General features: G+C 43.6%; 1 protein-coding gene across 1 annotated transcript in view; it reads right to left on the bottom strand.

The window, feature by feature from the left end:
- The window catches only part of GLP2R (glucagon like peptide 2 receptor), a 145,308-nt gene that overhangs the window by 7,341 nt on the left and 119,743 nt on the right, over positions 1-18,224 (bottom strand). The window contains 2 exon segments of the mRNA XM_075072002.1: positions 1,900-1,941; positions 12,128-12,266. Coding sequence (XP_074928103.1) covers positions 1,900-1,941; positions 12,128-12,266 — 181 coding nt within the window.

Genomic DNA, 18,224 nt, shown 5'->3' with positions numbered 1-18,224 from the left:
AGCATATAAGGGGAGGTAGCTTGAAAGTGCTGCTTCCTTCAGCCCAGTGAGTCCAAGGACAAATAAGGGGTCAGCTTGACAGTGCTAACTGACCCTGTCTGCTCAGACTTGCTCTGTTAATTATGTGAGGGTGTGTTCATTCGGCCCTGGGGTTGGAGAAACCCAGCCCTAGGGAACCTAGGTCCTGCAGGATAGCTCCAGTGGGAGGAGACTTGCAGAAAGAATAAGTAGAGCTCCATATGAAGACACAAGTGACACAAGCAGTACACTGATAGAATTACAGAAGCCCCACTCCCTCCTGAAGAGTAACTCAAATAAAGGAGCATACCCCAAAGTAATGGGCAAATCTGGTAATACCCAAGTCTCTGGGGTCCCAGTTCATTATGACTATGGGTCAGATTCTGGTCTTAGAGTTTGGCTACACTTGCAGCTGTACAGTGTTGGGAGTTAAACCTGTCTTCATACAGCTGAGTAGGGAAAGTGCTGCAGTCTGCCCACACTGACAGCTACCAGCGCACTGTCGTGGCCACATTTGCAGCATTTGCAGCGGCATTGGGAGTGGTGCATTATGGGCAGCTATCCTAGCATTCAAGTGGCTGCAACGTGCTTTTCAAAAAGGGGTGGGGTGGATTGTGACAGGGAGTGTGGGGGAAGAGAGAGTGGATTTTTGAGCTGACACTGTGTCAGCTCCCTGCCTTGCAAGTTCCGACCCCCCTCCCTCCTCCACCCCTCTTGCACTCACTGAAAGCAAACAGCAGCTGTTTGTGTTTTTTTCTCACAGACCAGACAAGCAGCCCTCTACGAAACGGACCCTTCCCCTCCACCCAGCGCTGCCTCTCTCTTCAAGCAAACACTAGCTGTGGGCGTTCCAAAGGAAGCCCCCCTGCCTGCCTCTGCTCATTCACAGCAAACAGTAGCTGTGTTTGTTTTTTTGATAAGCAGCTCCTGGAGCCCCAAGATCACAACAAAACAAAGAGAGGAACCTTCACTTAAAGGATTATGGGGAGTTTCTGGAGGTCAATCACTGAGTAACAAGGTTACTCCCCGTTTACACTGGAGCATCAGCATCTCAGCCACTCTGCACCAGCTGTTAATCCTCTCGGAGAGGTGGAGTACCTGCAGCACAGTAGCCATGGAGATACAGCTCTGTATGTGCCTTGCCAGTGTGGACGGGGAGTGAGTTACAGCGCTGTAGGTGGCTTTATTGCACTGTAACTCTTAAGTATACCCAAGGCCTTAGTTACTCCAGTGTAAATCTAGAGCAGTGTCTCTCAGCCTTTCCAGACTACTGTTCTCCTTTCAGGAGTCTGATTTGTCTTGAGTACCCAAGTTTCACCTCACTTAAAACTACTTGCTTATAAAATCAGATATAAAAATACAAAAGTGTGATAGCACACTAGTCCTGAAAAATTACTCACTTTCTCATTTTTTTCATATCATTATAAAATAAATCAATTGGAAAATAAATATTGTACTTACATTTCAGTGTATGGTATAAAGAGCAGTATAAACAAGTCATTGTCCACATGAAATTTTATTTTGTACTGACTTCGGTAGTGCTTTTTTATGTAGCCTGTTGTAAAACTAGGCAAATATCTAGATAAGTTGATGTACCTCTGGAATACTTCTGTGTACCCCCGGGGTATGCACGCCCCTGGTTGAAAACACTGATCTAGAACAACTCCACTAGTTTCAGTGGAGTTACTTGCATTTACATTTACCGTAGCGAGGGCTGAATCTGGCTACTGTCTCCCCTGATAAAAAGAGGTTACTGCCTATTTAAGAGAATGCACTTATGCAAATCTCAGTGGTCAATATGGTATTGTTTTATTGTCATTCTGTTCATTGCCTTGAAAATTCTACAGAAATCAATTAGTAATACACGTTGTGGTGCCTTACCTCTCCGTTAACAAAGCAGTATAAAATTGCTACAAGGAAACCCTATAAGAAAAAGAAAATGAGAAGAAAATTAGATTATGGAGGAGACACTGATTCCTATAGTCTTAATTTAAGGGTGAAATTACTATTAAAATCTTCATAATACTAATTCCAGAACCATAAATCTTCTTTCCTTAAATAATTTTCACATCTACAGTAGGTTTGTTTTAAAGGATTGCTAATATGACCAACCGAATTGGTTAAGTGGTAAACCTTCTAATAAGTGTGGAAAAGATTTGTACTTGACATACTTGAGGCTATTTTGTTGCCAACACTCAAGAATGGAGCTCATCAGCAGTTTCGCCTCTTGTACAAAGGTCAATGTAGTATCTTCTGCACACTACTTCTAGTGCAGTGGGTACCATTCTGAGGAGTTCATAGTATCTTATTAGTTCAAAAGGCCTTGGACAATGCCATGATATCCAGGATATCTTTGATGGAAAGAAGTCTTCCTCAGAAACTGGACATGGAAGGAAACACTGGCTTGCTTTGCTATTACACATATAGCCTGGAAGCTTCCTCTTTAGTCCCAAGGGATTTCACCAACTTTAAAATGCCTAGCAGTGATGTGATCTCTAATGATTATTACAAGGCTGGATGAACTCTTCCTAGTGGATGCTCAATAGGCTGCAGTGTTTGAATCCACCCACTGGATCTCATGTGCAATTGACTTTGTGGGTCTGAGCAGAGTCTTGGCATTGGCTCTGGGAGTGTAGGTACTCCAAGGTACAGATCCTCTGTCTAGCACCCCTTGTGAGAGATGGGCCTCTATTCCAATGTCATAGGCCCTGAAAGTAGTGCCAGCTCTTCCAAGCCTCCCCAGTAGTTCTTGCACATTCCTGGAGTTCCACCAAAGCATTGGATCCCCTGGATTACGGTTTCCTCCTTCACAGGCTATATGACAGCGAAAGCAAGGGACACAACACAAAAAACTTTCCAAAGGAATTTCTAAATCATACTCAACTCACAGAGTACAAGAGAGATAAAAATCTATGGAAAGTAACAAAAACATGCATGCAGAATCCTCCTTCCTGTGTTCTCACCAATCCGAGAGAGTCTCTTGAGTTTTAGTCAGTTTCCTTTCAGAGTCCCATCACCCTCTTCTCTTTCTTCTCCTTCTGCCCAATCTGACCGCCTTCTGCTTCTAGTCTCTTCTCTGTGTAAGGTTATGTCTCCACTGTGAGCTAGGAGTGTGATTCCCAGCTCACATAGACAGACTGGTGCTGGATCACATTGACCTAGCATGCCAAAATAATAGTGTAGCTGTGGTATCAGAGACAGCGGCGAGCAGTGGGATGAGCTAGCCACCCTGAGCACATACCCATGGGGTCCAGAGAGAAGCTAGCCCATGCCACTGCTTGCCACTGCCTTTGCTAACGCTGTGAAGCAAACTTGCAGCCAAACCAAGGCTGCTCATCCAGCTGCACTGACTTACCAGTCCAATGGAGCCTGTGGTGACTCTGCCCTCAGGCAATCAACAACAACCTATCCCTGAGCAGAGCCTCAGCCAGGTGACCTCCAGGCTCAGGTACTTCCACAACACCACCAGAGCTGCAGATCAGTCTGTTCAACAGCACTGCCCATCCAGAAACCCTCCTTTCGCCTCACAGTGCATCAGACTCCCAGCTTGCTCCTGTTTCTTCTCACACCCCAATTTCCTGCCCTAGCCTGGAGTCCCCTCCCACACCCAAACTCCCTCCTGGAGTCCACACCCCCACAACACCCAGCCCCATGCCCTAGCCTCCTGCACCTAAAACCCCTGCCTCAGCCCGGAACGCCTCCTGTACCTCAAACCCCGTATCCCCTACCTCACCCCAGAGCCTGCACCCCCAGCCAGAGCCCTCATCCCTCTCCAACACTCCAACCCCCTGCCACAGCCTGGTTAAAGTGTGTGAGGGTGGGATGGTGCGAGCAGGAGTGAGGCCTCAGAGAAGGGGCGGCGCAGGGGTGTTTGGTTTTGTGCAATTAGAAAGATGGCAACCCTGTCCCAGCCTTGCTTAAGCTCTGTCTCAGTCTTGTCTTTGTCCTAATCTAGCCTCACTCCAGCCCTGCCACTGACCCGCTCCAGCCTTGCCTCCACCTCCTGATCCTCCCCAGACCCTCAGACTTTGACTACCTGGCTTTGACCTCTGGCCTGTATCTGGACTCTGGCTTCAATATTCACTTGGCTTGTCCTGGGAACCTGACCCTATGGTCTCAACCTCTGGCCTTCACCTAGACTGTGCTGACAGTTCCAGTTCTGGTTTATCTATGGATTCTGATCTTCATTTTTACCCTGGCTTGTCCCTAGATCTTGATTGTAGCACCACTCTTGGCCCAGCCTCAACCCTATGACTAGTTGTGACCTCACTCCAACCAGTAGGTCTGACTATTGGAGGCAGTGCCTGACAACCATTTTTAACTCTTGATTAGAGCCAGGGGTGGCTCTAGGTATTTTGCTTGCCTGCGGGAGGTCCCCGGTCCCTTGAATTTGGCGGCATGCCTGCGGGAGGTCCGCCAAAGGCACCCTGCCTGCCGCCCACACGTTGACTGGCAGAGCGCCCCCATAGCTTGCCGCCCTCAGCACGCACTTGGCGTGCTGGTGCCTGGAGCCGCCCCTGATTAGAGCTAGCATAAGTATGTCTGTGTAAGCTGGGAATCACACCCGTCGCTCATAAAGTAGACAGACTAAAACGGCCAGTGAGAGATCCTTCCTTTTATAGGTTCCAGTTCCTATTGTCAGGTGACTCTCTTCAGTGGCTTCAAGTCCCTTGTCAAGTTCATAGTTTCATATATTCCAAGGCCAAAAGGGATCACTGTGATCATCTAGTCTGAGCTCCTATAAAATACAAACCAGAGAACCTCCCAAAAATAATTCCTAGAGCAGAACTTTTAGAAAGATAGCCAATGCTGATCTGTTGTTTAGTTACAAGCCCAGCTGGAATAACTGCTTTTCCTGGGTGGCAGCTAACTCTCTGGCCTAGGATGCTTCCATTTGAACAGTTTAACAACTCTTTATGGCTCTGCCTTGTTCTGCTAGGGAATGGCTATTTCAGATGTTATTCATTCTTAATGACTGTTCCATTCAGATTTGCACCCTTGCTGTAGCCATGCTGGTTCCAGGATACTAGAGAAAAAAGGTAAGAATATAAGAACATAAGAACAGCCAAACTGGGTCAGACCAAATGTCCATCTAGCCCAGTATCCTCCCTTCCAACAGTGGCCAATGCCATGTGCTTCAGAGGGAATGAACAGAAGAGATAATCAGCAAGCGATCCATTCCCTATTGCCCATTCCTAGCTTCTGGCAAACAGAGGCTAGGGTCACCCCCGTCCATCCTGGCTGATAGCCATTGATGAACTTATTGTCCATGAATGTATCTAGTTCCTTTTTGAACCCTGTTATACTCTTGGCCTTCACAATATCCTCTGGTAAAGAGTTCCACGGATTGACTGTGCATACTTCCTTTTATTTGTTTTAAATCTGCTGCCCATTAATATCGTTTGATGACCCCTAGTTCCTTGTTATGAGAAGGAGTAAATAACACTTATTTACTTTCTCCACACTAGTCATGATTTTATAGACCTCTATCGTATCCCCCATTAGTCGTCTCTTTTCCAAGCTGAAAAGTCCCAGTCTTATTAATCTCTCCTTATGCAGAAGCTGTTCCATACCCCTAATAATTTTTGTTACTCTTTTCTGTACCTTTTCCAATTCCAGCATATATTTTTTGAGATGGGATGAACAGATCTGCATGCAGTATTCAAGATGTGGGTTGGCGTACCATGGATTTATATAGAGGCAATATGGTATTTTCTGTCTTACTTATATTTGATATATTTTTATATAAGATAGGTGAGGTAATATCTTTACTGGACCTATTTCTGTTGGTGAAAGAGACCAACTTTCAAGGTACAAAAAGCTCTTATTCATGTCTGACCAGAAGCTGGTCCTCACCCACCTTGTCTCCTATTCCATTCAGGGACACACATGAAGTGCCAGGTCCTTTACCTTAACACAAAAATTATCACGCAAGGACACAGGGAATGATGTCAGTAAGTCTACAAACATACACTTAAAAAAAGTTCATAAAATCAACCTGGAATGCATAAGTTCATATAGACAGATCCCCAAACTGTGCCTGTGCTATCCCTCCTTATCTTCAAACATATTCCAGAAACTCTTATTCTCAATTGGGCACGTGAACAATCATGTCTTCTCCTGTGGATAGTATCTGTCATTAAGATTCTTCATTTAAGCTGCAGAGACTTTTGATATAACCTGTGCAATTTAGCTTCATATAGTTCTTTCACCCAAACACCTTAAATATATAACTAAATGCTTCCGCTTATTTTATTACACTCCAACTCTCCTCTTTTGCCACAGCCTCATAACAGGCTATCTTCCCTTCCTCCATCATCAATACCACAATCTTCTTTACTCCATATTACATCAGGGCACACTTCTGAAACCAATCTCCCATATAAATCTAATTACACAAGTCCTTCTTAAAGAATTTATCTCCCCTAATGAGAATGCCCCAGACACTGAGGAGGGAGGGAGGACTCTGTGTTGGCTACAACAGAACTCTTCTGGGAACTCTTCTTAAAGGGCTCTTCTCTTGCTGGACAAGTCAGTGCTACTAGGGGAGTGAGGCATATAGTGTCAGCTGATGGCCCCAGGAGCCCTATAAGGCCCATTTTAAAGGGCCACTGCCAAGCTGAAAAAACATCTGCTGCTAGCATAGAGGTACCACTATTTCCCTGTCAGTCTTTCTGAATGTCCAAGCACTCTGTTTAAAAAGCCCATCTCCTGCTGGAAAAGCTGTTGCTGCTCAAGGAGCTGTGTGTGCAGTGGCACATGGCAGCACTACAAATCCTCCACATGTATTGATATAAAAAAAGAGGCAGTGGACTTGATCCTCAGCTGGTATCCATCACCGTAGCTCCCTGAAGTAAACAGAGCTATGCTAATGTACACCAGTTGAGGAGCTGGCACAATATATTTGCGTGTATGCAAAAGTAGACAGAATTAATTGACTGTCATGTTTACTGTTCACTCCACATTTGATGATTTTTTTATGCTCAATTTCTCACATTTAGTGTTGCAAGATCAGTTATTTTTCTCACTGGATAATATTAACATTTGGAGGTTAGACTACATGACCTTGTGGTCCCTTCTAGCCCCATGATGCTATATATCTAGAAATCTCTCTACTATGGCCATGAGTTTCTGAGCAGTAGTCTCTTTAAAAGTAACATTATATGGGGGAGATAAAGTTAGAAGTTCAGAAGGAATACTTATTTGTTTCTGATGACCCTATTGGGAAGCAGATATTTGCATGTGTGGTCTCAGTATTGTTCACTTTTGATATAAATAACAGACTGTGTCTGTTTTTAAGCCATCATGAACCAGTAGTTTTTTTCTGTGGATAACAATTCATGTTATACAACACTAAGCTGAGATGATTGGATCTCCCCATTCGCTAAAGCAGAAATGCTGCTAGTACTGTCATAGCTATAGCAGAGCTGACTTTTTAATATTTAATTTTGTGCTCTTTTCAATTGTTTGTTAAAACTTCCATCTCACATCCCAGAGGTAATTGTTTTTCCTTAACAAAACAGTTTAGAAACAGTTTAAAACTACTTAAGATTTTTAGAGACTAAACAGATGGAATTGGTTCTAGTTTGTATGCAATTCGTTAATCCTTTTACAAAGTAATGTTTTCATTAGAAATTAAAAACAAGAGAGAGAGCAATTGCAGTATAAATACAGATTAAGTCCTTTTGCTATTTTGAAAAATTGTTTTATTTTTAAAAAGTGAAATGTCTGCTAAGTTGCAGACGCCTAGCAAGTTCCCCTAGATGAAAAGATGTTCTTTTACAATTCACTTTTTTCAATCTTGTCATTTAAAATAATTTAAGGTTCCCTAAACATAACATGCAACCAATTCAACCCTTAAAAGTAAGGAAATGCTAAATTAAGGGACAACTCTTAACTGTTGTGACATTATGTGACTAAACTATGACCACATAGATCATTACTACCACTGTTATATAATTGTAACAAATCTTGTACAAAATGTACAATCTATGGAAAGGTTATGATTTGCTCAATATGATTATGCTATTTGTATGCATGTATCATTTATGTAACTGAAGTTATGAGTGATTGAACTATACCTGTATTTCTAATGTGTTTACTTCTGGGAAGCACCAACAAGGTGTTTAGACAGCACATTGGGAAGGAACTATTCACGTTAAGTGGATCATCAAAAGGACATTTAACTCACAGTGGAAGAGGCCTATCTACACTGAATGGACTGTCCTGTGAATGTTCTGTCTGGGATATAGGTAATGGTTTCCTGCTATGACTAAGGCCTTGGCTACACTGGCACTTTACAGTGCTGCAACTTTCTTGCTCAGGGATGTGAAAAAACACCCCCCTGAGCACAGCAAGTTACAGCGCTGCAAAGCGCCAGTATAAACAGTGCCCCAGCGCTGGGAGTGCGGCTCCCAGCACTGCAAGCTAATCCCCACGGGGAGGTGGAGTACATGCAGTGCTGGGAGAACTCTCTCCCAGCGCTGGCGCTGCGACCACACTTGCACTTCAAAGCGCTGCCACGGGAGTTTCGAGTGTAGCCAAGCCCTAAGAGAAGTCATGCATGGACATGTGACTTGCCCATATGACTCCAAACACCATCTTGCTACCTCTAATTTTCCATTAGCTGTGCTGAGGGCTTTATTTGAAACAATGGATTTCCTTCCACATGGCAGAAGCTATAAAAGGCACTGGAAACATCCCCAATGCCCCAATACCCTGGCCCCGTCAGATCCCCCTCCTACCTACCAAATACCTCTGTCCCAGCCTGGAGCCTCCTCCTGTACCCCAAACTCCTCATCAACAGCCCAACCCAAAGCCCGCACTCCCAGCCGGAGCTCTCACTCCCTCTTGCATCCCAACCCACTGCTTCAACTCATAGCCCCCTCCTGCACCCTGAAGTCCTCATTTCTGGTCCCATCTCAGAGCCCGCAGCCCCCTCCGCAGCCCTCACCCCCTCCCACACCCCAACCCCCTGAGCCAGCCCAGTGAAAATGAGCCAGTGAGAGGGAGGCTGGGGAGAGTGAGCAACAAGGGGGGGATATGGAGTGAGCAGGGTGGGGCCTCAGAGAAGAGGCAAGGCAGGATAGGGCCTCAGAGGAGGGGCAGGGCAGAGGACAGGGCAAGGGTGTTCGGTTTTGTGCGAGTACAAAGTTGGCAAACCTACTGGGAAGAGGCAGGGCGGGGTCAGAGTAGAGGGCAAAGGGGGAGGGCTTAGAGGAAAGAGGTGGAGTGGGGGTGGGGCCTGGGTTGAGCACCCTTAGGGAAATGAGAAAGTCAGTGCGTGTGCTGCCCATAGGTAATGCTAGCAGCCCTTTTCACTTCTTCATATCATTATATTTTTCCATATCTGTTTGTGCTGGAATTGTACAGAAGTTGATTAGGGATGGAGGGATTGAACATTCAGAAAGATACAGTCTATAGAAACTGGCTCTGTTCAAGCGTGATGAATGAACCCAAATGTTCCAGAGTTTGGGATCAGCAACTCTGGCATTATGATGAGTTTGTACTACACACTGCCAGCCAAAAGCGCTCAGTCTAATCATGTAGTTCGCTCATGAGCTCTGGCTCCTAGACCACATTAACTGGAGATGCTGGGATAAGTTGGACCTCTCCTTCCCTTGTGCTGTGGTAATGAGTCCTGGAATGCAGGGCTCTGGGGGCTGTCATTTCTACATGATTACATCACAATGCAGAGTGAATTTGCTGACCTTTGCAGCTATATGACTGAAAGAAAGGCTGGGCTGTTTGGAGGAAGACAGGTGTTTCTCATTAGGGACAGTAGGTTCTTGAATTTTGGGATGCTGAGAAACAAGATCCAATGGCTGGAAGTTGAAGAGGAGGGGAAGTGAAAATTTCTAAAACCTTAGAAAGAAGGAAAGAAAGAGGAATTTTATATAGAAAGAAGGGCAAGGGCAGTCTTGCTGTTCTCTAATTAAACTTTTCTACCATTTTAAAAGTTTTCTCTCTTCCCTTCCTATTCTTCTGCACTTGCTTTAAGTTCCATCTCATAGTGACAGAATGCCAGATGTGCTCTGGAGCAATAGAAATTGGTCCCCTTACCAGTAAAATGCCCTGCTTGGCAATAGCATGGGTGGCAGTTCTGCCCTCCCCCTTGGTTTTGAGGCTAGTTTAGCAGAATGAATTGAGGCTGGGAAGTTATAGATATTGTTCTCTAGTTGGAAAGTGTATCTAAGGGCCTAACGTTTCAAAAAGCACTAGTGAGTTTAAGCACATCAGTTCCAGGGTGAATTTGAAACAACTTGAAGGGGTCTGATTTTCAGAAGGCAGATGCTCAACACAAATGAAAAACAGAGGCTGTTAAGGTATTCCAGGTTGGGCATCAAAAATGAAGGCCCCTCAGATGACTGGTTCTTAGTGAAAATGTGTCTAGAGAACATTTATTAGGATGTTCCTGCTTTGCAATCTAACAGGCTTCCAGCACGTGTGGCCTATTGGAATATCCCTCCCATGGGATAAAAGGGAAGGTGCTCGCATGGATTGGTAATTGGTAAAAAGATAGGAAACAAAGGGTCGCTATAAATGGTCAATTTTCAAAGTGAAGAGAGGTAAATTTTGGTGTCCCCAAGGGATCTGTACTGGGACTGGTCCTATTTAACATATTCATACATGATCTGGAAAAGGGAGTAAACAGTCAGGTGACAAAATTTGCAGATGATACAAAATTACTAAAGATAGTTAAGACCCAGGCAGACTGCGAAGAGCTACAAAAAGATCTCACAAAACTGGGTGACTGGGCAACAAAATGGCAGATGAAATTTAATGTTGATAAATGCAAAGTAATGCACATTGGAAAACATAATCCCAACCATACATATAAAATGATGGGATCTAAATTACTGTACCACTCAAGAAAGATCTTGGAATCATTATGGATAGTTCTCTGAAAACATCCACTCAGTGGCAGCGACAGTCAAAAAGTGAACAGAATGCTGAGAATAATTAAAGAAAGGGATAGATAAGGACACAGAAAATATCATATTGGCCTCTGTATATATATGGAGATATACCTATCTCACAGAGCTGGAAGGGACCCTGCCTTCACTACAGGACCAAGTATTGATCTTTGCTCCAGATCTCTAAGTGGCCCCTGAGGGGTTAAATCACAACCTGGGTTTAGCAGGCCAATACGCAAGCCACTGAGCTACTCTTCCCCTAAAAGTTATGGTATGTCCATATCTTGTACTGTGTTGCATATGCGGTTGCCTCATCTCAAAAAGATATTGGAATTGGAAAGGTTCAGAAAAGGGCAACAAAAATTATTAGGGGTGAACAAACTGCCATGTGAGGAGAGATATAAGACTGGGAACTTTTAGCTTAGAAAAGAGACGGCTACGGAGAAATATGATTGAGGTTATAAAATCATGACTGGTGTAGAAGAAGTAGATAAGGAATGTTTGTTGTTTACTACTTCTCATAAACACAGGAACTAGGGATACCAAATGAAATTAATAGGCAGCAGGTTTAAAACAAATAAAGGAAGTTTTCTTCACACAATGCACAATCAAACCTGTGAATCTGATCCTTGCCAGAGGATGTTGTGAAGGCCAAGACCATAACAGTGTTCAAAAAAAGAACTCATGGAGGATAGGTCCATCAATGGCTATTAGGCAGGATGGGCAGGAATGGTGTCCCTAGTCTCTGTTTGCCAGAAGCCGGGAATGAGCAACAGGGCATGGATCACTTGATGATTACCTGTTCTATTCATTCCCTCTGGGGCACCTGGCACTGGCCACTGTCAGAAGACAGGATACTGGGCTAGATGGACCCTTGGTCTGACCCAGTAGGTTCATTCTTATGTTCTTAAGGGGATTCACATCAGAATCGCCTCTGAAGACTGCACTGATTGTGAGGTGATGCAGGACTCACTGGCTGAGAAGAGACATATACAAGCGAGAGATTTCCGATTTTAGTCTGTTCAGGAAACTGCCAATTTGAAATTGTTTTTGTGAATTTATTGATCCATCCAGTGTAACACTATCATGTTAAGTCAATATATGTTGAAGGATAATAATAAATAAAACCAGGATATCTAGTCTCTATGGGAACATCCTATCTCTAAGGAAAGATACTGTAACAGAGTACTTACGTGAAAGGAACTCATTGTTAATTGCATGAAGAGTCTTATATGTCTTGACAATCCTTCAACTTGTTCATCAGTGATGAAGGTAAAGATAAACTCATGGATCCCCAGTAACGGTATTAACACCAGAGTAGATCTTGCCAATCTTAAAAATAAAGTGTTTGAATATTATATTTCTTAACATCCTTGTTGTGAGGCTGAATATCCAACTACGGAGAAATAACTACAGTAGAAGGTCCCTCGGGGCTCCAGTTTGGGGCTCATATAAGAACTTCACTAATGATCTGGAGGAGAAAATAGCAGGTACTGGGAAACTGTATCTACAATAAAAGATAGATCAGGAAAAAGAAACCAAAAGCAAATGAGACAGTGGTGAGATTAGATTTAGGGAACTGGCAAATACCTATTAGTGCAGTGGTTCTCAAACTTTTGTACTGGTGACCCCTTTCAAAGAGCAAGCCTCTGAGTGCGACCCTCTTTATAAATTAAAAACACTTTTTTATATATTTAACACCATTATAAGTGCTGAAGGCAAACGAGGTTTAGGGTGGAGGCTGACAGCTCGCAACCCCCCATGTAATAACCTAGTGACCCCCTGAGGGGTCCCAACCCCCAGTTTGTGAACCCCTATATTAGAAGAATGTTATCTGAAAAGTGATGTGAAAGGAAGGGTTTGGGGTTGGGTTGTAGTGAGGAATTAGGGATAGCGAACTGGCCATAGAGGCCAACATTATCAAACTTACAGTTAGGCAGTTAACTACAGTACACCTAAATATAAACACACCTAAATATTGGCCTCTTTCTAGAGGTGCTAAGCAATGTCCCCTCTAATTTTTTCATCCATGTGCTGAATAAATTTTGTTATGTGCATCAAATTATTGAGGTAATGTGCGGATGTGCGCCATCAATTGAAACAAAAAATCTAGATATCATATATATTTTTATAAAGTTACCATAATTACTTCAGCCAGGACAGGTTAGACATTTTAGAACTCACTACTACAAGAATTAAATGTAAGCGTAAGAGAGAAATCAAAATTATGAAATGCATAGACCAGTCAAAAAACTCAAATAACCGAACTTTGAAAGAATAAAATTACAGAGAATATATGTGTATTGCAGGAAGTATCAAGGAGTAACAACAACAACAACAACATTACAAGTATGTGTTGGGAGGTGATTGTGAAAGAGAGTATTTGTGTCTGTGTCACACAGTGTGTGTGTGAGAGACAGAGACAAAGTAAGTGTGTGTGTGTCTGTGTGACAGAGATAGGGTACAAGGCCAGGGTGCCAGGGGAGAGAGACACCCTGACATCAACAACCCTGTTCCTCTCCCCTACTCTGCATAGCAAGCATGAGGCTCCAAGGCAGAGGGCAGGAGCAGTGTGGCAGTGGGGGAGGGGCACTTGCTGTGTGTGGCACTTAGCCTACTGGGTGGCTGCGCAGCCGTGCAGCTTAGAGGGAACTTAGGTGCTGAGCACCCACAGCTCCCATTCACTTAATTTAGTAATTCTGAAAATCAGACAACTTTTGTTTAGGTGCATAAAGAGATATGCAGATGCCTCGCCTTAGATACCCATGTTTGAAAATGTGACCAGAGTTAATTGGCTTAGAAGAGGGGGTCCTGTACTGAGTCAGAGTCTCCACACTTCCATGAGCTCGCCACACAATGCTCTTTCAGACATCTGTACAGAGGGGTCAGACACAGAAGACATAATCTCCTCCTTTTTAGATTGTTAGCTTTGTATGGTGAGGACTGTCATTTTCCATATATTTGTACAGCGCTCAGTACAATGGAGTCCTGCTCATGGTTGGCCTCTAAGTGCTAATGCAATATAAAAGTTAAATTATATGGGGGTGGGTATTAGAATAACATTATTAAGGCTGCAAATTCAAGCACACAGAAAGTAAGAAATGCCAGAATTAAGTCTGCCTGTGCAACAATAATTTGGTCTCCTTTTGCATATGCATTATGATACAGTCTTTACATGATCACTTACTATGTTTTTCATAGGACCCCTGTGCACTGAATGGGAGAGAGATTTGATCCTCTGGAAAAAAATGTTGTGTAATTAAAGATGATATTATAATGCACAAGGAGCCAAACTTAAGATTGCACAGTCACCTTTATTTCTGGTATTTCCTTACTTTTAATGCTTGACTTTGTAACCTTAATGTTATTTTAATATAGATAGTTTTAATATATTTATCTAAGTTTTTCTGAAAGCAAACTGAAAAAAACATACATTACATCAAGTGGAACCATACTGACCCCCCCAGATGGGTCTCAGCAGGGCTGAAGACTTTAGATCCACAGCACAGACTTCTGGCAGTCAAGTTAATAGAGCAACTAGTAGCAGTAGAAAGCTGGTATCCCGCTACGTGACACACACACTGTTGGTGGGTTTCACAGAGGGATGCTGGACTCTGGTGTCAGTTCCAGGTTTAGCAAGAGAACATGCTGTAGTGGTTACAGATGTTTCTGTCCCCTGTCCAATCTGCCCTGACTTTCCTTACTATTAACCCCCTCAGCCTCCAACAGCCTCCTTTCCCCTTGATTCTTCACAATTATGCATTTGTGTCAGGCTGAGTCCCTCTCTCCAGTGACAGCCTGGGAGAGACCATCTCCCTGCTTTCACTTCCATTGCCCGGTGCCACAGCAGCCCTTGGCGGCTGGTACAAACAATTTCAGGAATAGTACTGCTCAACCATTGAAACCCTGAGTGAGAGCATGCTCATTCTCACTGTGGAGATGTCGTATGCTCAGTCAGGTTGCACATATGTGCTGTGAAGGGCTTCAGCATGCCCAGTGCCAATGGAATATTCAAAGAATAATGCTGCAAATTTCTCACAACTTCTACTGAGCATGTGAAAACTGAAGCTTTTCAGAGACTCACAATTTTTGCAAAATAGGGAAGATTTTTTCAGGGACAGCAAAAGTCACCTTTGTGACCTTGACTTCTATAACAAATGCTGCAAAGAGTTCTGTGGCACCTTATAGACTAACAGACGTTTTGGAGCATGAGCTTTCATGGGTGAATACCCACTTTGTCGGATGCAGCATAACAAATGCTGTGACTTTTATGAATTTTCAAAAAAGTCACTGTCAGCTGACCAGACTTCTGATGAACAAGATTCCATATGAATTTTGACAAGTTTGGTTCTGTGTATGTCCAGTGTAGCACTATGGCTTTTTAAAATATGATCTAAATATTATTAAATGGATTTAAAGAATATTTAGTGTAAAATACAGGCTATTTTGCAGTTTTCCTAAGGTCAAGAATGGCATTCCTCTGAAATCCCCATAACAAATTTTTCTATTATGGGTCATAACTTTTCCTTTTTTCTCCCATAACTGTTTCATTTGCATTTTTTTTCAAGACAGCACCATGATTTTTCCTATTTCCACCCCCAGGACAACCAGACAAACTCATATAACCTCACCCAAACTTTTACCTGTTTACAATGCAGCCATTTCTTCCCTTAATTTTATCAGGAGCAACACATTTGCACCTACTTGTTATATTTCTGGAGCCAGCAGAGAAGGCAGACACAGAGGGAGCTGATGGACAATCAGCTGCCTGTTGTGCTTGCTTTATTGCTCTGAGTGCAAAGCTGAAAGTGACATGAAAGTGAGGCTTTCCACCGGGGAGTGCTCAAACATTTAAAGAGACAGGACATCATATTCCTCCATCCTACTTTATAAAAATTTCCAAACATATATATGTTATCATATAAATGGCTAACAAGAAACACTATATCAACTAAAAATCATGTGTTGACAACCTGAAATAGCAACTCACTAACTAATTAGCTTATACGTTCAGGTGCACAACTGCATTCTCTTGGGATAACATGGTGATGGTGGCATGGCAGTGTCTTGAACAACAAGAATAGTCATTGGTAAGAAATCAACTAAAACCACTAAGTTATCAAAATTAGGAGTTATAATGGAAGGACATTTGATTGCAGGAACAGAAAGTCCTACTGGGACATCCACAGACTCTGGTACTAACTGAGGCTGCAACTGGCCCGTATGTTTTTTCCATAAAATACCATTGGATAGTTTTAGCCCAAATGAAAAAGATCCTGTGCATTTTACAAGTTAACCAGGTACTCATTTCACTCCACAACTGCGGTTGCAAGTCCACACCAAGTCTCCAACTTGAAAAGAATGATGACAAGTCTCATATTGTTGATCAACTCACACAGCCTGGAATTTGGCTACACATGATTAAGGGTGTGAGTTTGTCACAGAGGGCACAAAAGTCATAGATTCTGTGACTTTCTGTGACCTCTGTGACTTCTGCAGTGGCTGGGCTCACTTGAGCAGCTCAGGCAGCCTTTGGGCCAGTGGCATCAGCCACTGCTGGGGCTCTCCCCCACACCCCCAGCAGCAGCAGGAGTTTGGATGTGGGAGGGGGCTCAGGGCAAGGGGATGGAGTGTAGGAGAGGGTGGGAGTTCCCAACAAATGGGAGTTGCGGAGCTGGCGCTCAGGGCAGAGGCAGTGTACAGAGCTGCCTGACCTCACCTCCAACTAGGAGCTGAGGGAGGGGGATGTCACCACTTGTGGGGAGGCATGGAGCCAGGTACTGAGCCTGCCAGCCCTGCCAATCCAGCCCCTCCAGCACCAGTGGGGGGCCCGGGCCTTTCACAACTGCCTGCCCCTCCTGCACCTGCTGGGGTCCTGGGCGGAGCACCACCATGTGTCCCCGCACAGCACAAGTGGAAGTCCCAGGCTGCCCCTCAGCACCCGTGGCACCCCCAGGACGCTCCCCTCAGCACCCGAGGTGCCCTCTAGGCCAACCTCCCAAGCACCTACGGCATCCCAAGGCTACCCCTACCTCCAAGATTTAGTTAGGGGTATATAGTACAAGTCATGGACAGGTCACAGGGCATGAATTTTTGTTTACTGCCTGTGACCTGTCCATGACTTTTACTAAAAGTACCCATGACTGAAATATAGCCTTATACATGAGGCAATTTCAAAACATAGCAGGTTCCAACAGGTTCACAAAGATGGTTTCAAGAAAAGAGTTGCAGGTGATTACTGTGTGATCATGTGGTGTGTTCCTGCAGACAAGCCAGAAATTGTCCAGTTTCTGCTGATGACTCAGAATAGACTTAGCTTTTAAGACATGCTTAAGTGTTTGTACAAAGCGTTCCACTAGTCTGCTTGTAGCAGGAAGGTAAGGAGCTGCGAGTATGTGCTTAATTCCATTTAAAGCTAGGAACTGCTGAAATTCTTCAGAACAGAATCGAGGTCCATTGTTACTCATTAACTGTAACAGTAATTAAAAATGGCTAAACAAGGTATGAAGATGTCCAATGGTCTTAGCAGCTGTATAGAAGTCATTCTGAAACTTTGGACCATCCTGAATTGGCATTTACTATGACTAAAAACATATAACCATCTAAAGGTCCATAACAATCCACATGAATACATGTCCGAAGAGTCTGAGGCCATGACTAAGGATGTAGATGAGCTCGGCCAGCAGCATGTTGAATTTGTTGACATGCAGTACCACACTTCACCTTCCTCTCAATGTCTTTGTTAGTCCCCGGCCACCAGACATGACTCTGGGCTATGGCCTTCATCCATACAATGCCAAAATGATCTTTGAGAAGAGCTTCCAAAACTTGAGATTGAAGTGATTGTGGAATGATCACTCACATTCCCCATAATATGCAACTGTGATTCACAGATAATTCGTGTATATATGACATGAACTGTATAAACTGGGGATTCTTATGATCCAACATTGTACTCTGTAGTGCTATCCCTTTCCTCTGAGAGAGCATGTCACACATAGTGATGAACTCCCTTCAGTCCCTTCAGTATCTCATCCATGGATTTCTGGAACAGGGCAGGTGCCAATGTGATTCCAAAAGGCAATCATGTGTAGCCAATAATTACCTGTTGTAATAAAGGTAAGCCTTTATGTGTGTTGATTGTGAAATATTTGTGAGATGCCACATCAATCTCCATTTGTAGGTATGCACTGAGAAAATCCAATTTACTGAAACACTGTCTACCACTAAGAGTAACAAACAAATCCTCAATATAAGGTAATGGATATGGAGCTGCACATAAAACTGGAC

The sequence above is a fragment of the Chelonoidis abingdonii genome, chromosome 13 (genome assembly GCF_003597395.2).
Source record: "Chelonoidis abingdonii isolate Lonesome George chromosome 13, CheloAbing_2.0, whole genome shotgun sequence".
NCBI classification, from domain to species: Eukaryota; Metazoa; Chordata; order Testudines; family Testudinidae; genus Chelonoidis; species Chelonoidis abingdonii.
The sequence above is the reverse complement of the archived record's forward strand: the minus strand, read 5'-3'. Positions and strand labels throughout refer to the sequence as shown.